This window comes from Chiroxiphia lanceolata, chromosome 1 (genome assembly GCF_009829145.1).
Source record: "Chiroxiphia lanceolata isolate bChiLan1 chromosome 1, bChiLan1.pri, whole genome shotgun sequence".
NCBI classification, from domain to species: domain Eukaryota; kingdom Metazoa; phylum Chordata; class Aves; order Passeriformes; family Pipridae; genus Chiroxiphia; species Chiroxiphia lanceolata.
This window is the reverse complement of record NC_045637.1, coordinates 27,122,267-27,139,374: the sequence shown is the minus strand read 5'-3', so window position 1 is coordinate 27,139,374 and position 17,108 is coordinate 27,122,267. Positions and strand designations below refer to the sequence as shown.

Genomic DNA, 17,108 nt, shown 5'->3' with positions numbered 1-17,108 from the left:
AAGACAGAGACTTCATAGTTACCTTTTTCAACTAAGAAACTTAGAATGATTTGCTCTAATTGGTAGTCAGAATAGTTATGCATGGCACATAAAACAGCTGGTTATTATTTATATTTGCGAGGAGGACAATCTTTGTTCCCTAGTTCCTGCAAAGACCATACTGCACAAATCTGTAAAACTTTACCCCACCAGTATTTGCTGAAACACCCTGAGACTTTACTTCAGGTCTCTCTGTTTTTTTAAATGAAGTTAACAGTTCAACAAAGTAGACATTAAGGATTATTGGAATTAAATATTATTGAAAAGTTTAATTTGCTCTAATAATGAAAGAAAAATGAAAGAAAGAAGTAGACCTTAGTTACAGACCAAATGGTAGTTATATTCTCCTTAGTAAAATGATATATTTACACTTCAGCAAATGAGATTAAAATTGGCTCAGACCTTCAAAAACATTTACACACTTTGTCAGTAATACTTTTTCACAGTGCATGTTAGATCAGTATGCAGCATTTTAATGGTAGAGTATATATAAATTATGCTGTTGAAACTGCACATACACGCACATTGCAGAAAAAGACATAAAGGTAACAAAAGATCTGTGTTCTCACCTTAAGGTGATATCACTACATCAAGAGCAAGAGGCAAGGAATAAAGCAAAATCAAATAACTATTATATTTCATTAGAAACAGAGTACAACAATGCTGTATATAATATATAATATATTGCTTATAGTTGTATCGTTTCAAGGGCAATGACTTTAAAGCCATTAAACTAGGTCTCCCCCCCAAAAAAAGTTTACATTATTTAGTTTAACTGATGAATGAGTTTGGTCACTGGCAAGCTAGGGGCAGATATTCCAAGCTGTGAATTTAAAAATTAATCTTCAAAGCTATTATTGAAATAATCTCTCAAGTTATGTCAAAAGATTCAATAATACAAAAAATAATGTTAACATAAAATCTTTTACACTTAAGAATTGATATCAAAAGTCAAGAACAAGAGATAACATGGATTCAAAAGTCAACATTGTATTATCTTACTAGAACTATTGACAATCCATTTTTAACAAAACAAAACATAGCCCAAAACAACGCATTATGAAATTCAAACAGTCACAATTTGTTCTTGCATTGATTTTGAAGTAATATGTACCTATTAAGAACATTATGCTTGTATCTTTGTTGGTTTGAACAGGTAGGGGATGTTCCAAGTTGTCATGTTGTCTGGCCCACTAATATTCTTATTGTTTTTATATGAATTCTGGGACTGTGGTTCACACAGTACAAATCTGAACATAAATCAAATGGAAATCATTGCACAAGTTGTTCACTATCTTTCAGGAAATTATCTTTATGTAAAATTTAAGGAGAGATGCAATTTGCAGCGGAAGAGTCGGACCATCACCAAATCTATCACCTAGATCTTAGCTGAACTAAGTTTAGCAGTTAGAATTTTAAACAAACTATGACATGACTAACATCAGAGTTCAGTATTTTCTACCACAGAAATGAGGCAAAATGTTAACAACTTCAGGCAGATACATTTTCCTTTTATTTTTTTATTTTTTATCATGCTCTCTGGGAAGAAGACTTTTGTCAGTAGTAACCATTAATGCTCATGATATGTGATATACTTAGTGCATAATATGGTCTTCCATATGGGGGGATTGACAAAAAACCCAATTATTTCTATTTTCTTCCAAATATAGCTTCTTTTAACATAATATGATTGAGGTCTTCCATGTTCTTGATTGCTTGTTGGAATTTAATTTTTTTAAATTTTTTTTCAAAATGTTTTTGAAATGTTTTGAAATGTGTTTGGTTTTAAAAAGGTGCATACAGGTAATGACTTTTGCTCTCTTTCATCTGTTTGTTTTTGAACTTGCGGAAACCTTTTAATGCAGCAGCCCCTCAAAATTAATATTTTATCAGTACTCAATAAAGAGGCTTAATTGTGACTAATGTTCTCTATTTGTACAGTGTCACATCAAACTCGTATCTTAGCTCCATTAGTTTGAATCGCGAGGAGTTATGTATGTCAGGAAAATTTAAATGTTTTAAACTCACAGAAAATCTAGAAAGATCAAAAGAAAAATATGCAGCAAAACTGGATGTTCTTTCAGTACAGTGAAAGATGAAACTGAACTTCTACCCCATAAACCTTCAGGAAAAAATTTTGGTCTAACACAGAATCAAAACATTAAAAAGTCTACCTTTGGTTAAATGTCCCACCTCATTTATCCCTAATCGAAATTGCTGCTTAGTTTACACAATGGTTTTGTTGTTGGCTTTTGGGGGTTATTTTGGGCAGAGTTATAGCAAAAAAAATGAAAATAACAGGGAAGGTTTAACTTGAGTTATTGCAACTTAATTTAGTGTCTGGAAAAATGAAAGACATTTATTTAAGAAAACTACTGAATTATACCTTTAAATTTCTAGTGAGGAGAGACAGGTATGTTTTCTAAACATCTTTACTTTTCCCTACTGTAGCATGCTAGTGCAGGACTTTACTGACACTTGCTAATTAATAGTAAACAGTCAAAGAGTGATGTAAGATATTGTATTTCAGCCCTGTTACTGATGATGATTTCTCTTCAAGGCTTCTCATTGTATATTTCTTGATGTATACCTTTGGACAAAAACATTTACTAGGAAAATAAACCACTGGATCAATTTCAACAGCTCAGAATTTACTCTGGGACTGAAAGTTAATACAGAAACAGCAGAAAGTGTACATAAATATCTTAAGTATGAATCTTGAAATAAACTTGGTTGGAAGCTCTAAACATTAAAATAAGCATATTTGTCATTTATTTATAAAGGGTGACATTAGAATAAAATGAATTCTTTATTATTGCACAGATTTAGTCAGCATCCTATACACGACCGTTCCATCTGTATACCAAGAAGTTTGCGATGTACCCCTTTAAACTGCAAAACAAGTTTTGGAAATAAACACACATAGCAGCTTTAAGAAAAGACAAAACCTACTTTTTCTACTTAATATGTTTGGATTAGGGATGCGGAAGACCAGGATGGCAGCAGTGGCTCCAGTTTCAAAAGTGTCCTTTTCCACGAATCATTGATTTTGTTTGGTAATATATAAACGAACCACAGAAAATACTGTGTCACTCCATGCAAACATCAGAGAGTATTTCCACTGGGTTTGCCATTGCCATGGTACTTGTACTCAGAATGTCTCTCATATTTTTATGTCAATATAATGGTATTTCTTTCTATCACTCACTTTTCCTTATCCCCAGAAATAAGTATGCATCATGCTTTTCAAGACACTTGAGAAAAACATTAAAAATATAACAAAAACAAATGAATGCTGAGTGGGAAGGATGATTACTGTCAATATTCATGCATACCAGAATGCTCATTGAGGGATTATCTTTTTTCAGAGCAGGAAAATCCCCCAGGAGACTTTTGACAATGATGATGCTGCAGGACAATATTTCTTTGTTAATATCCCCAAAGTTGGTTCCTATCAAGTTACTACTATAACTTCTTTTAATTGTTTGTCCTTCTGAAGACAGAGGCACTTCATAATCTCTCCTCAAGATGCGTAAGAGAAGGAGGTAAATCCTCATGCACAAGATGAGAACATATTTTTTTTAATGAGGTTCCTGCTGTACTCCTTATGTTAGTGATTATAACATACTAATTCCAGAGAAACAAATGGTAAACTGCCACATATTTCTGGTCAAAAGAGTATATATACTTCCCGTGCAGATGAAAGAGAAAATTATTTCAAACATTTACAAATTAATGCCATAAATGAACAATTGAAAAAAATATTTACCCTTTGTTATATAGTCATACCTCCCAAGAATATCCAGTGATGTGAACTACTGGTATCAGTTTAGTTTAAAATGAGTTTTTTGTTTTGTTTTGTTTTTTTCTCAACACCAGTGTACGTGTGACAAGTCTTTAAAAATCAGTTCTGTTCCTAACTCAAGTTAATGCAACTCCAAATATGCAGCACTTTAGTTACATGTACCTAAGAATTGCAATGCATTAATATATCTTTCCGTGCAGAAGAAAGTCATACATCAAAAGGTCTGGAAGACTCCATATCCACTAGTTTATAAAATTAATGTTTTTAACTGCTTAATGGATGGATTTCTTCATCACTTATATAGCAAAAGAAGTGAAGAAAACCTTGTTTTCCAAAAAGTGTAATTAGCAAACATAAACCACTTCCATTTGAAATTAACATTTTGGGTTGGTTTGGGTTTTTTTTCAATTCTCTAGCTGATGCTCTAAACTAAGAGATGTCCTCTGCTTTTCCTTAGGCTACCACTTCCTGTCTTCTCTGTACTGCTGTGAACAGACTATTTTACTTTTAGTGAAATATATTGTCTCTTACAAAGCTGCTATTAATGTGTCTTTAAAAGGGTACTAGTGACTGGTACAGCAGCACCCTCCCTCAAAGATCAATCACTGAACCTGTACGAAGAGCCCAGTCTCTTCACCCTGCGGATTGGATCATAAACATACTTTTGAGCATGGCTATCTCACAAGGTGTTTTCTGCTGTTGCACTGCATGTTCTCAGGCCCTTTAAATTCCTGAACTGAGGGATGTGTGATCAACTCACCTCCCCTTAGGGCAGCAAAGCCAAAATCTACTTTGCTTTATTGCTTTTCAATGCAGTAGTGTATGTGTCAGTGGAATAAAATGATTTTTCCAGTCCTGCCAGCATTTTGTGTAGTCTCTTCCCTAAAGTCTAAATGATAGAAAAATCATTAATGTCAGCTACTTTACCATAAAAGAATAACAAAAGATGACATATCAGGTTGGGGGTGGTAAATAGAAATCAAAGGAGGACTTTTTTTTTTCCCCAAATAAGCATTTTAGAAAGATATTTCAAAGAAGTAAATGTTGGATATGTAATGACAGTTCTATTGAGTTATTGCTTAGTTTTCAAGTAAAGTAACTTTTTCTAAAGTCACAAGATAATCTTTATAGTAATTTAACTGAAATGACTGCAACAAGCACTTCAAATCATAGAATCAGAGAATCATAGAATAGTTTAGGTTGGAAAAGACCTCTAAGATCATTGATTCCAACCATTAGCAAGGCACTGCCAAATCTCCATCATGAAACCATGTCCCTAGGTACCACAACTACACTTTGCTGGGTAGCCTGTTCTAATGCTTAACAACTGCTTGGGGGAAGAAATACTCTCTAATATCCAATCTAAACCTCTCCTGATGCAACTTGAGGTCATTTCCTTTTGTGCTGTCACTTGTCACCTGAGAGAAGAGACCGATCCCACCTCACTACAATCTTCCTCCAGGTAGTTGTAGAAAGTCATAAGGTCCCCCATGAGTCTCTCTTTTTTCAGGTTAAATAACCCCAATTCCCACAGCCACTCCACATAACGCTTATGCTCCAGACCCTTCCCCAACTTTGTTGCCCTTCTCTGGACACACTGCAGCACCTCAATATCTTTATTCCAGTTAAGGGTCCAAGACTGAACACAGGATTCAAGGTGTGGCCTCCGGTGCAAAGTACAGAGGGGTGATCATTGCTCTGATCCTGTTGTCTTAATCCTAGATACATTTTTGGATTTTCTTAATTGTGTACTAATGGTCTTTTTTTTTTTTTTTTAGCTTTCCTGGTACAGTTTTAAAATTTGGCATAGTATAGAGTGTTTGAAATTGTCCTTTAATAGCTCTGTTTCACTAAGTGTCCATTTGGTCACTAAAATCAGACACTGCCAGGCAGACACAACTACAGAATTTAAAAGGGCATGCAAAACTAATTCAATTTTACTCCATGTTAAAATGATCGCACCTGATTTTTTGTTACTGGAAATCACTAAACAAATGGGCCAGTGGAGTCTGCCAATTTTTTTTTTTCAATGAGAATAAAGAAAATTACACTGAAGATTTTCCAGTAAGAAAAGATGACTTCAACTGTGAAACATTTAATGAATTCTTGCCAGTTTCAAATAGGTTTCTTCACTTTCACACTGATAACGTTTTGGCCCATTCTTTAGGCAACCGGTAACATCTTATTTACAGTTATGTGCCCAAAGTCAGACAGCAGTTAGGCAGGTGACTACCTGCTACCATAAAATACAGAAGATGAAGAAAATAAAAAGGCAAGGACAGAGAGAAACAATTGAACTCCCCATCTGAAGCTGCAACACTATTTGGATACCCCGGTTACACTGCTACATGTGTTAAAAAGGTTTCTCAATTCTATTTTACCCTTCTTGAAACAGAAAAGTCAAGAGTAGTTCAGTACTGGTTACTTACTCAATTGTGTTCCTGTCCACTTTTCCTGTCATATTAATGCCATAGAACTGCTGCATGGCAGCTATAGCTGATTGCATGGTTTCTGCAGAGCGCAACACCGACATTCGGGGGTCAGTTGGTGGAAGGTAGCCATACTTTTGTAACCATACCTGCAATGACAAGTGCAGTGGCTATTAAATAGAAATTAGAGGTAAATAAAATGCTCCCTAGTAATTAGCTTTATATCATATATAATGAAGCTTCTAATTCACAAAGTACAAGTTCTGTTACTTTGGGTGTTTGTTTTTGTGGGTTTTTTTTATTATTTGCAGCTAAGAATTTTTTTTTGCTTTTATTTCATATTCTTTATTAAAGATTCCATTGTTTTAAGTCTTGTAGTGTTTTCTACCCAGGAGCCAGCTCTCTTTATTATCTGAAACTGCCTGCTTCAATTATTTATTTAATGTATTTATTTTATTAGAAGTTACAACTTAAGCACCTAACCCTGGTTCTAAGCATTTCAAGAAATGTTTTAAGCAGATAAAATATAAATCTACAATATATGCCACATAAAATTGACTGCCCACAGGGTACACAACAATATTCACCATCTACAATAATAAATCCACAATGGCTCTCACACAGTTACACTATATTGTTATTGTCTCTCAAAGAATACAAAAGAGAGAGTAGGGAGACATTGAGTTTTCTGAGAAGAATATCAAAATCACATACTTATAGGCAAAGCAGGTGTCCAGGAGACAGTGAAATAGCAGACTCTGCCCCCACTTAGAGAAAACTTCCTGATAAGAGGAACTGTGTTTTTAAATCAAGATGAATCTAATGCCAACTGTTTATGCTCTTAATTGTGTAGAAATGTGAGGGAGAAAGCAGGGTCCAAATAACTGAAAGCTTTATGGATTAAAGCCACTATCTTAAGAATACTTAGACAAACACTTTGAAAAATGCTGTCTTCTTGAGCCAATGTTTCATAAACAAGTAGCTGCATCATAACGTTCCTAAGCCTTCTCAAAATCTAGCCTACATAAAGCACAGTGTAAGATTTTTGAGGCAATGAGAACACTGATATATCCTTAAAAATGTCTTATCTTCTCATCTAAGGGCTGGAACTACTCACTAGAATGAAGGGTACATATATTGCCAATCTACAAGGTTCCATTAAAATGTATTGCTGCAATTTCACTCTCTCCAGGAACAAACTACTTGTGACCTCATAAATCTGATCTGTTCTTTTAAAATAAAATTAAAAAAAAAGAAAAAAGAAAAATTGATTCAGCCACCTCTTTCAAACATATCACATCATAGTTCACAGATTCTGAATACTTACATTAATGAATGCTATCCACCCCCTATACCTTTACAGTGTGTTGTAGGCTCTCTGTGAGTCATACAACACTTGGGAGGTTTTTATCTGTTTGTATATACACTGTTCATACACGGCCTAACACCAAACTGTGTAGCTATTTTCAGCTTTAAGTTTATCTTGCAAAGTCTACCCAGTTCAGTTCTGTAGCAGGTTAACCATGGTGGTGGTGCACTCCCCTTTTACAAACACAGTGAAGATGATCAAGATTATTAAGGTTCACTTTACTAACACTGAATGTGTACTATAGGTGAACATTGGCTCAGTGTAAACAAAAGATCAAACTGGCATTAGAGACTGGGGAAACCATCAGGTTATCAGTTCAGATATTTCTAATTTAAACAGGTTTACCTTCCCATAGTGTGGTTGACACACAACCTCAACAATGTTTGTGAGCTCCACACAACAGGGAGATACACTAGGACAGGGAGATAGAGACAGGATTAAGACCTAGCCTAAACTCTTTCATCTTCACACTAACTGTATATATAGGAATGATTCAGAATAAGAACAAAATTGTGTTTCATAGATAGGAAAATGTTCTCCTTTCCAATATAAATTAATTGTTAGGATCACTACCTACATCCAACTTATATATTCCTACCTCCTTGCACTTTTCAGCTTCAAGTGAGAACTAGTGTACGCTATGTGCAAGATTTGGGTCACTACAGAAATAATTTAGTTTATGTGTCACTTTGCACAGGAAGTCTGTTCTTTCTTCTGTTATTAGAAGATAGGTCTGAAACCCCAGATAGAGCTTGAACGTGGGCAACAGCAATGCAATATGTGGAAACAGAATCATGGAAGTAAGAAATAAGTTTGACAGAGTGGGTTGATTTCAGTGTACTGTGTAAAGTTCCTTTGAATTAATATTTACAATGAGTATATTTAAGAATTGGGTTATTTTTTATATTCATCTTCTCAAGTCAGTGATATTAAAACAAATGATTAGTCAGGGAAGAAAAAAAATTCTGAATATCATGTCACTATTATCTAAAATTATGCTACCTTCTTGTCATCGCCTCAAAAAGAATTTGGTATGCAGACACAGAACAGGGCTTTTAAGGAATCTCTCAGGTGCTAAGGGTAGACAAAATTGCTTGGTGTGCTTGTGAGGTCACCTATCACCACTCAAAACCATCCTCACTATGGCATAACTGAAGGCATCAGAGTTATGGGGTTACAAGTAAGCAAATCTACCAGAAGCTAAACCTTCAGATATGAATTAGAAAAGCTATAAAGAGAGAGACAGAAAAAATATCTTAGGGAGTACTGCTCATTGGAGAAGTGAAGCAGGGAGAACAACCTGGAATCTAGCAGAGTGCCACTGCAGAGACACTTTGCAGAAAATGAAAAGAGAGTTGGCTCAAAAACAGCAGGAGAGGACAGTATAGCCTTTCGCTGTCTAAAAAGACTTACATACAAGTTAAATACAGGATGCCTGATAGCCACCCCTATCACTGAACAAAAGAAAGTAGACCACCTAGGTCTTCCCCTCAGCCTTCAAATAGCAACTAGAAGATACAGCCAACATACTGGAAAGTCAGATGACACTCTCAAAGCAAGTTTCTTTTTTCTAAAATTCAGACAAACTGACCTCTAGACTGGTGAATGTTTGAGAGCTAGTAGCATTTAGTATTACAAAATTCTGTGCTTTGTCCTTATGAGAAACGATCATGAAACAAGAAAAAAGACAGTAAATCCTGTTTTGCAATTTTCTATTCACATATTTTGAAGGACCTTGACTCAGACTGCCAGATATCTGAAATATGCAACTCAGATTCTATTGTGCATAGTCGAAATGCTGGGAACTACAAAGAAGAAGCTTAACTTTAAGTCCAAAATATATAGGTGGGTAAAACAACAATGAGAAGAAGAAACAGAATGAGGCAGACACAGCACAAGAATGAAAGAAAAGACCTTCCTCACCACCTTGTATTTTTGAGGTAAGTTATTAAAGAAATTATATTCACAAACATTTCCCCGTCCCCTCTACTGAAGCTAGATGTGTGTCTGCCTTAATGTACTTCAGCAATGAAAACGTCATCTTGGTGAGCCTCATTCTGAGGAAACCATCAATCTTGGAACAAAGAAATAGTGAAGTAGATCCATCTAACATGTCGCATCTGGGATGTCAACAGAGACCCTTTGCACAGACTCCAAAATCAGCGATTTGTTTAATTCTTTTATACAATTTAAGAAGATAAAATACTGATACTTCAAGCGAAGTTTTTGGGCAGGACTTTCTTGTCCTGCAGCAAAATGAAAGCCATGGTACCTCTCACATAACCATAGAAAAACAGCTGGAAGACAACAGGTCCCACAACATCCCTCTCTATTAGAGTGCTTTAGTATGCTACTGCTATAAAGTTTGCTTTAGAGTTGAATCTCACTTACTAAAATTAAGACTGTAACTTTTCATTTTACCTGTTATGGTAAGGGGAACCAATTATTCCTTTCTCCTCTGCAGCATCCTTTATGTACTTGAACTTCCTGATGTCACTCTTTCTAATATTTGTAAATAAAGAAACTCTTTTTGTTGAATCATATTCATTATCCACATTAACCTTTCAGGAAAACTTGACGCTAAAATCTTTCTTTACTAAAATCTTTCTTTATTAAACATCTGCTTGCGCTAGATTTCTATGCTAATTCCCATTGTTGGTCAACTAACAAATACTGGAGTTTAGATGAAATGTTGGGAGTAATTCAGAAGAACATGGACACTCAAATAATTCATTTTGGAAAGAAAAACAAAAACAACAACAACAACAAAACACACACACACAAAACCAAAAACAAACAAACAAAAAAACCAACAAAAACAAACAAACAAACAAACAAAACAAACAAAACAGAAATAAAATTAGCCTAAAATATTTTACCCATTAATTGAACTTCAGGGCTTATGCCCCATTCTCTATACATTTTAAAATTTTAAAACCATGATTTGCACATGTTTTCCTCAGTAGAAAATTTTCTTCACCAAAATTCCTCACCTCTTGTTTTCATAATTGTAAAGAAAATGATAAACAGAATCCCGTGGTTATGAAATCTGTAGAGATGCTAGGAGTTTGTTGAGGACCTGCCATTTCTGCAGGAGTCCATGGAACCTGTAAGGGCTCAGCATATGAGCTGTATCATCTTCCAGATTTTGGATGTCATTGACTAGATATGTAGCGTTTGGGTTTTTTTCTGCCATGATGAAAGGATCTTTTCATTTTAGTTTGTAACTACTGCTTATGCAATGCTGTATAGATCACCTGGCTATGGAATAGATAGCAGTTTGTCACATGACTGTATTTTTTTCTCCTCTAAAGGTTAATGAATGATCTAACTTAAAGTGTACTAAACATACTGACGGATTTTAATCATTCCGGTCTTTGCTAGTTTAAGAAGAATGAGTGATCTTAAAAACAGTATGTTGACACCATACTGTTACTAGAACAAAGAAAACCCAAATATTTTCATTAAATATTAAACAAGAATATTATTAAGATAATCAGAGTTTCAGAGAGATTACTGATTTCTAAGACAGAAGAAAACTTAGCAACAAATTATTAATGTTCCTGAATGATAGTACATAGTATAAGTTACAGTATAATTATGTTCTATGAACATGAAGGCTTACTAAATCAGTCTAATGACGCATGCATGGATTAAAACAATTTCATAAACACCTTCAGTAGTGCAGCTGCATATCATTATTCATGTATCCCTGTTCTTTTTTTTATATTTTATCTGCAAACAAAATTCCTATCTGCACTGAGTGAAATTGTGAGATTTCATAACTTCAAAATATTTTGACTTCTGTTTTTTTAATATACTTCCACCAAAGACAACTATAAGGGAAATGATTTAAAATGTCTGAGTATTATAAGATTTATACTTTCAAAAAGCATACATTTAGGAATCTAACTTACAGTGATCACCACAGGATTTAGTAGTTCAAGTGCTGACATAATTTTGAAAAGCGATTGAAGGCTTTAACTATGCTAAGGATAATAAGCTATCTCTAGAATTAGTATCCATATGACCAAGTCATTTCTTCATTTAGGTCAAATAATCATGGCTAATGGTGTGTTTTAATTACAGACCTGACTATTGCAGCTAATACCGACTTTTCAGTGACAACTTGATACCCAGACAGTCAGAAATAAACAGAAGTGTTTACACAGAGAATTATAGGAATCTTCTGATGGTTTTCCTCCCTCATGTCTTAATTGCTACCAGTTCATCACGAGTGATGTTTTCTCTTTTTAACAGAAGACACTGATGTGAATTTACAGAATGGTTATATGGTGTGTTTTATCTATCTAATAAGAAAAATACTTCCAAAAAAATAGAACATAAAAAGAACATAGAGTCCAGGAGAGTCTAATGTGTCTATCAGTAATGTCTTCAGAATGAAAATAAGAATTAAGATACATTAAAAAAAAGTTTAATAGTTAGGATTGGTTTAGTACCTCTGGTTAGAAGTTGATATAACCAATCCTTATAGCCAAAAATCAGCCTGACTGTTCAGAGTACATTGAAGTTCACAAACAAATCAATTTACTGGAAATTGTATAGGAGGGTGTAAAAGATCTTAAACAGAAGGAAGCATCTTCAGACCAACCAATTCTTTTTTATCACTATGAACATGCCAAAAAGTCAAAATACCAACTTGTAAAATTTAGTTCTCCAATGACCTAAACTAGAAAGTGGCCAACCTCTTTTCTTGTAAATTTTTGTGACAATCCCTCATAAAACAATTTACACGTGGCACAAGCATAGCCTTAGACACATTAATGGTGGTAGTTTTTACTGTAAATTACAGAATTTGCAAAAGGGACTTAATAATTCAGAAAAGTCTGTGCAATTGCACTTGAGGTTAAAGGATGCACTATGGTTAATACTTAGATGCAGTACTAGAAGTAGCAGAATTGACCCCACAGTGGCCAAAAGAGAGGATAAATTCAGCTTCATTGAGTTCAGTGTTCCTGAAGCTAGTTAGCTCAAAAATAATTGAGGTATCTCCACTATTTATTATATGTATTCTTAGAGGGTTTTTTTTCTGTGTTCTAGCTAGAAAATGGATGTGAAACTTAACAATTGTATTATATTCGCCTCCAAAAGTGCAAAACCAGATGTACCAACATGTGATCTGGCATCTCAGCAGAGAGGTGGCAGTCTTGAATTTTCCCACTCACATATATAGTGACAGATAATTTTAAAAGGGAGCTCCTGCTCCCAGTGAGATGTAACTCAAGAATGAAGAATGCAGCCCAAGGCCAGAAGCTCTGCCTTTTTACTGACTTGAACCAAACTCAGGGTCTAAGGAGTGGCAAAAGTAAAAAGGCAAAATGTATTCAAAACTGTGTGCTGAATTCCTCTCATTTGTAATTCAAGTTTAGTTCTAAATAATTTCCTTTACTGCCACACTTACACATGGAAAAAACAATGCAGTTTGAGAGCAGCAGAAATGGGAGGTGTAAAAGAGCCTCTGGGAGCACCAGGCCAGAGCCATTTGCAGATTCCAGGCAGATAGGAATCTACTAGTAAGAAGCAGATGTGGGATTTGCATACAGCACAGTCCTTGAGAGACTGAATTATGCTTAGAACAGGGATTAGATACTACCGATCTCTAAATGCAGGATCTACATTGTTCATTCACTACTGTCTGTACCAAGAGTGGGTTAGTGGTATAACAACTATGACACAAATCCTTGGCCTGGAAAGAAACTCTTTGTACCTTGATCATTCCCTCTAACAGTGTGCACATTTATAACTATCTGCAAAATGCAGACCTTATTTATCAGTTGCTCAGCAAAATTTTCTTCAGTCCCTAAGAGAAATCTCTGTCGAAGCCTGGCATAGACCCAGACCAGTGGAAATACTTCCACAAATGAAACTAACAGTTCTAGTAGATGTAAACACTCAATCATACAGCTGTCTCTGTAGGGACACTGTCTCTACATCTTACTAGAATGCCTAGCATCAGCTTCTAAAAAAATATTAAGTGCTCTGCAAGGATAAGAACGCTGTATTGAATAGTCTGGCTAGATATGTCATGAGAGGTTCCAAAAAAAAAAAAAAAAGAAATTTCTAGGGCCATGAGGAAGAATAACAGATTGGAGCATCACTACTGTGAAGAACGACCAAAAGAGCTGGAACTGTTCAGCCTACAGAAGAGATGGCTCCAGGGGGATCTTATCTATGTGTTCAAGTATCTGAAGGGAGGGAATGGAGAAGATGGAGTCAGGTTCTTTTCAGCAACGCCCAGTAACATGACCCAGGTATGGGTACAAACTGAAATACAGGAGGTTCTTTCTCAGCCTAAGGAAACACTTTCTCTCTGTGAGGGTGGTCAAACATTGGCACAAGTTGTCCAGAGACGCTGTGGAGTCTCCATTTTTGGAGATATTCAAAAGCCATTTGGGAAGGGGTTTAGACAGAGCTCTCTTTCTACAATACCTCTTCAATAACACATTTAGTTTACGAATTTCAAATTAAGGAAGAACATGTACGCGTTTTTGCAGCTCTTTCCCTGATAGCTAAGCAATCTGGCTTCTGGTATACATTTTGAAAGAATTGTGGTCTACTTCTTTGATAACTGTCATATTGTGGGGTACGGTGATTGCCCACAAGATTCCATAACCTCCAGTGCCTGTAAGACTCAGATATTTCGATTTTTGTGCTTCTTTCTGTTCCTCTCCATGGATCATCTAAGAGGTTACTTATGTGGTCCTACATGAAACATCCTTGATCTTTCCTGGGTTTAGATTTTTATGGTTTTCTTTGGCTCATTATATGTAGCTGTGGAGTTCATTCAGATGTTTGGATCCCAGAAGACCAGTGGCCAGATAAAAGTGATGCACATATGACAAAAACAATGATGAAACTGGAGTCAGAACAATTCTGGTTGAGCCAAAGGCTCATGTTCCTTGGAAAATCATCTAGCTTTTTAGGTAGCAAAAGTAAGACTGAGTGATGCTTCCCAATTTTTCTCATCACAGCACTGCAAGAATCCAGACAAGGCTAAGAACATGAATCACTATATAAATGCAACTGTTGCTTGGTGATGTATCAGAGAAGTCAAACGTGGCTCTTTCACCACACTCCAGAAGATTACACCACTTCATCATTGCCTTGGTATTAGAATCTTTAGCCCCTATAACTTTGCAATACCTCACCAGCAAGCTGATTATTTTGGTCTAATCCAACTATATATTGATGGGATAATTTTGGAAATGCTTACCATCACATTATTTTACGGCAGAGCTGTTTATTCTTACTATTTCCAAAAGCAAGCAGGGAACTGAATATCAACTTGGGAAATCGAGTTTGCTGCTTAGATCCTGCAGCTTAGGACTTGTTTGAACTTTTGTTTCTTCTGGTGTAGATTTCTCTAGAGATAGGCTTATCTCCCCTCACACACATATTCTAAACAACCAAAGCAATGAATTTCATCATGAATTCATAAGAACTGCCTTACTACTTCAATCATCAGTCTACAAGCAACAAAGTCCCAAGTGGTTGGCACTAGTTGGAAATGACCATATACATTTTTAGTCTCTGAGAATGTAATTTCAGGCAATCATGTACTTCAAAAGGGAGGTACTCGTATCACTAAAATTTAACAGTAATACAGGATTTTTCCTCTTCGACTGTAAAATCATTAGCAGGAGCAGTAACATCAGGCAAATAAAAACTGTATACTATTGTAACACTAAAGTAAAAAGCCTCAGTTATTTGGTATGTCTGCCTTCTATGGCACAATTATAAATTACATGTTGTCATATGAAGAAAAACAAATATAAAACAAGCAGATCAAAAATGTAGTAATGATCACTGTTGGGTTTTATATGTCCCAAAAGGTTACTTCAAATAATTTTAACAAAAGTACTAAAACTTTGTTCTAGAACTTTGTTCTAAGACATTTACATAGGAAATACATAAATATCTAATGTATCAATGGTGGTGTGCTACTTAAAAAAGGCTTTTGGGAAGCTAGTCCATTGTAATAAGATGAAAAGGTCAAGCTAAAAAGTTCCTTTGGGTAAATGATTATTCAAATTATATTTGACACTTGGTATTTCAATCCATTAGATAAAATAACTTTACTATTATAATTTATGTGATTTTAAGTTTACAACAGTGAAATAGATGAAATGCAAGTTATCATCTAAAGGAAACATGACTTGGACAAACTTTTTTTTCTCCATATCACTTACATTTAATTTTCTTCATTATAATAGTTTTTTTTCTCATATTATAAACACAAGAAACATCATATTCTGAATCATAAAAACATCAATTAAATATCTATGCAAATGTTTCCTGTACCAATATCATGAATACTCTTATATTGTGGGTTAAACTAAAATCACATTAAAGCAAAAGAATAAAAATGAAAAAACACAATGCATTTTTTTGTTGATTTATACTTCATAGTTTAGTACATCTTTGCAGATAAGATTGCGTATAAATTCATATTGTACCATACATAAGCAGTGTTTGAAAGTCTGTGTCTGTAAAAAAACAACTGGCTATGCTACAGTCAAGAGCAAAGTTGAAACAGGAGGTATTTAACTGAATCAGTTAGTTCCCTCATTTGGACGAATTTCTCTTTTATTCCTTTCTGTGTTTTTTTCAGCAATCAATGATGTCATGATTATTTGCAACATAAGCTTTTTCTTTTATGTTACAGTATGTTTGTTTACCACAGTGAAGAGTTTTTAAATAGAAATATATACTAAACTTTAAAACTAAAAATACCTTTTTTTCCTGTCTTCTGCTTTTCAAAGTATGATATGTAAAATGTAAAATTTCAGATCCTTGCTGAGTATCATTCCATATGTTAGAAATCCTTTTCTTGACTGCTATAAGATTTGTGACATTTACAGTACAATAATAGCCCTTAAAAAAATCTGATTTACGTTTTTCTGCAGAAATCTGTAGATAGAAGATGAATGTGAATTTTATAAATACATAAAATTGATGTATATCAGTTTGTCACTTCCCAGGGAGAGACAAGAAGGGAATGCAATGAACATAAAATGTAATACTGTGGTTTTCCAAATTACTTTATTTGGTCCACACAGGAGAATGAAACAAAAACAAAACAAAAGTAAATACTACAACACAACATTTGAAAGAAAAACCTTGTAACTTCTTCAAGGAAGTTAATAAAGAAAGGAAGTAAAATCCCTGAAATGTATGATTTCTTCATGAGGAAGAACGACAATCTATTAGTTCAGCTATTCTCTTACTGTTTCGCAATGAAGACAATCTGTTCAGCTGCATAGTGAGTCTATCTGATCAGAAGCTTTAACAATGTAAAGAAAAAAACAGTACAAAAAATAGCTTGTCCTCTATCCCATACTCTTTTAGTTTCTGACTTATTCCCCAGTTTTGAAAATGCTGGTCCAGTAGAAAAGTTTCCATGGGATATTGATCTATAATTAATGTTTCCCACTTTGATTTCCAA

At 34.7% G+C, this 17,108-nt stretch overlaps 1 protein-coding gene across 1 annotated transcript in view; it reads right to left on the bottom strand.

Annotated features, from left to right (window-relative positions):
- The window catches only part of MMP16 (matrix metallopeptidase 16), a 171,494-nt gene that overhangs the window by 82,411 nt on the left and 71,975 nt on the right, over window positions 1–17,108 (bottom strand). The window contains exon 2 of the mRNA XM_032690884.1: window positions 6,274–6,422. Coding sequence (XP_032546775.1) covers window positions 6,274–6,422 — 149 coding nt within the window. The remainder of the gene's footprint in view (window positions 1–6,273; window positions 6,423–17,108) is intronic.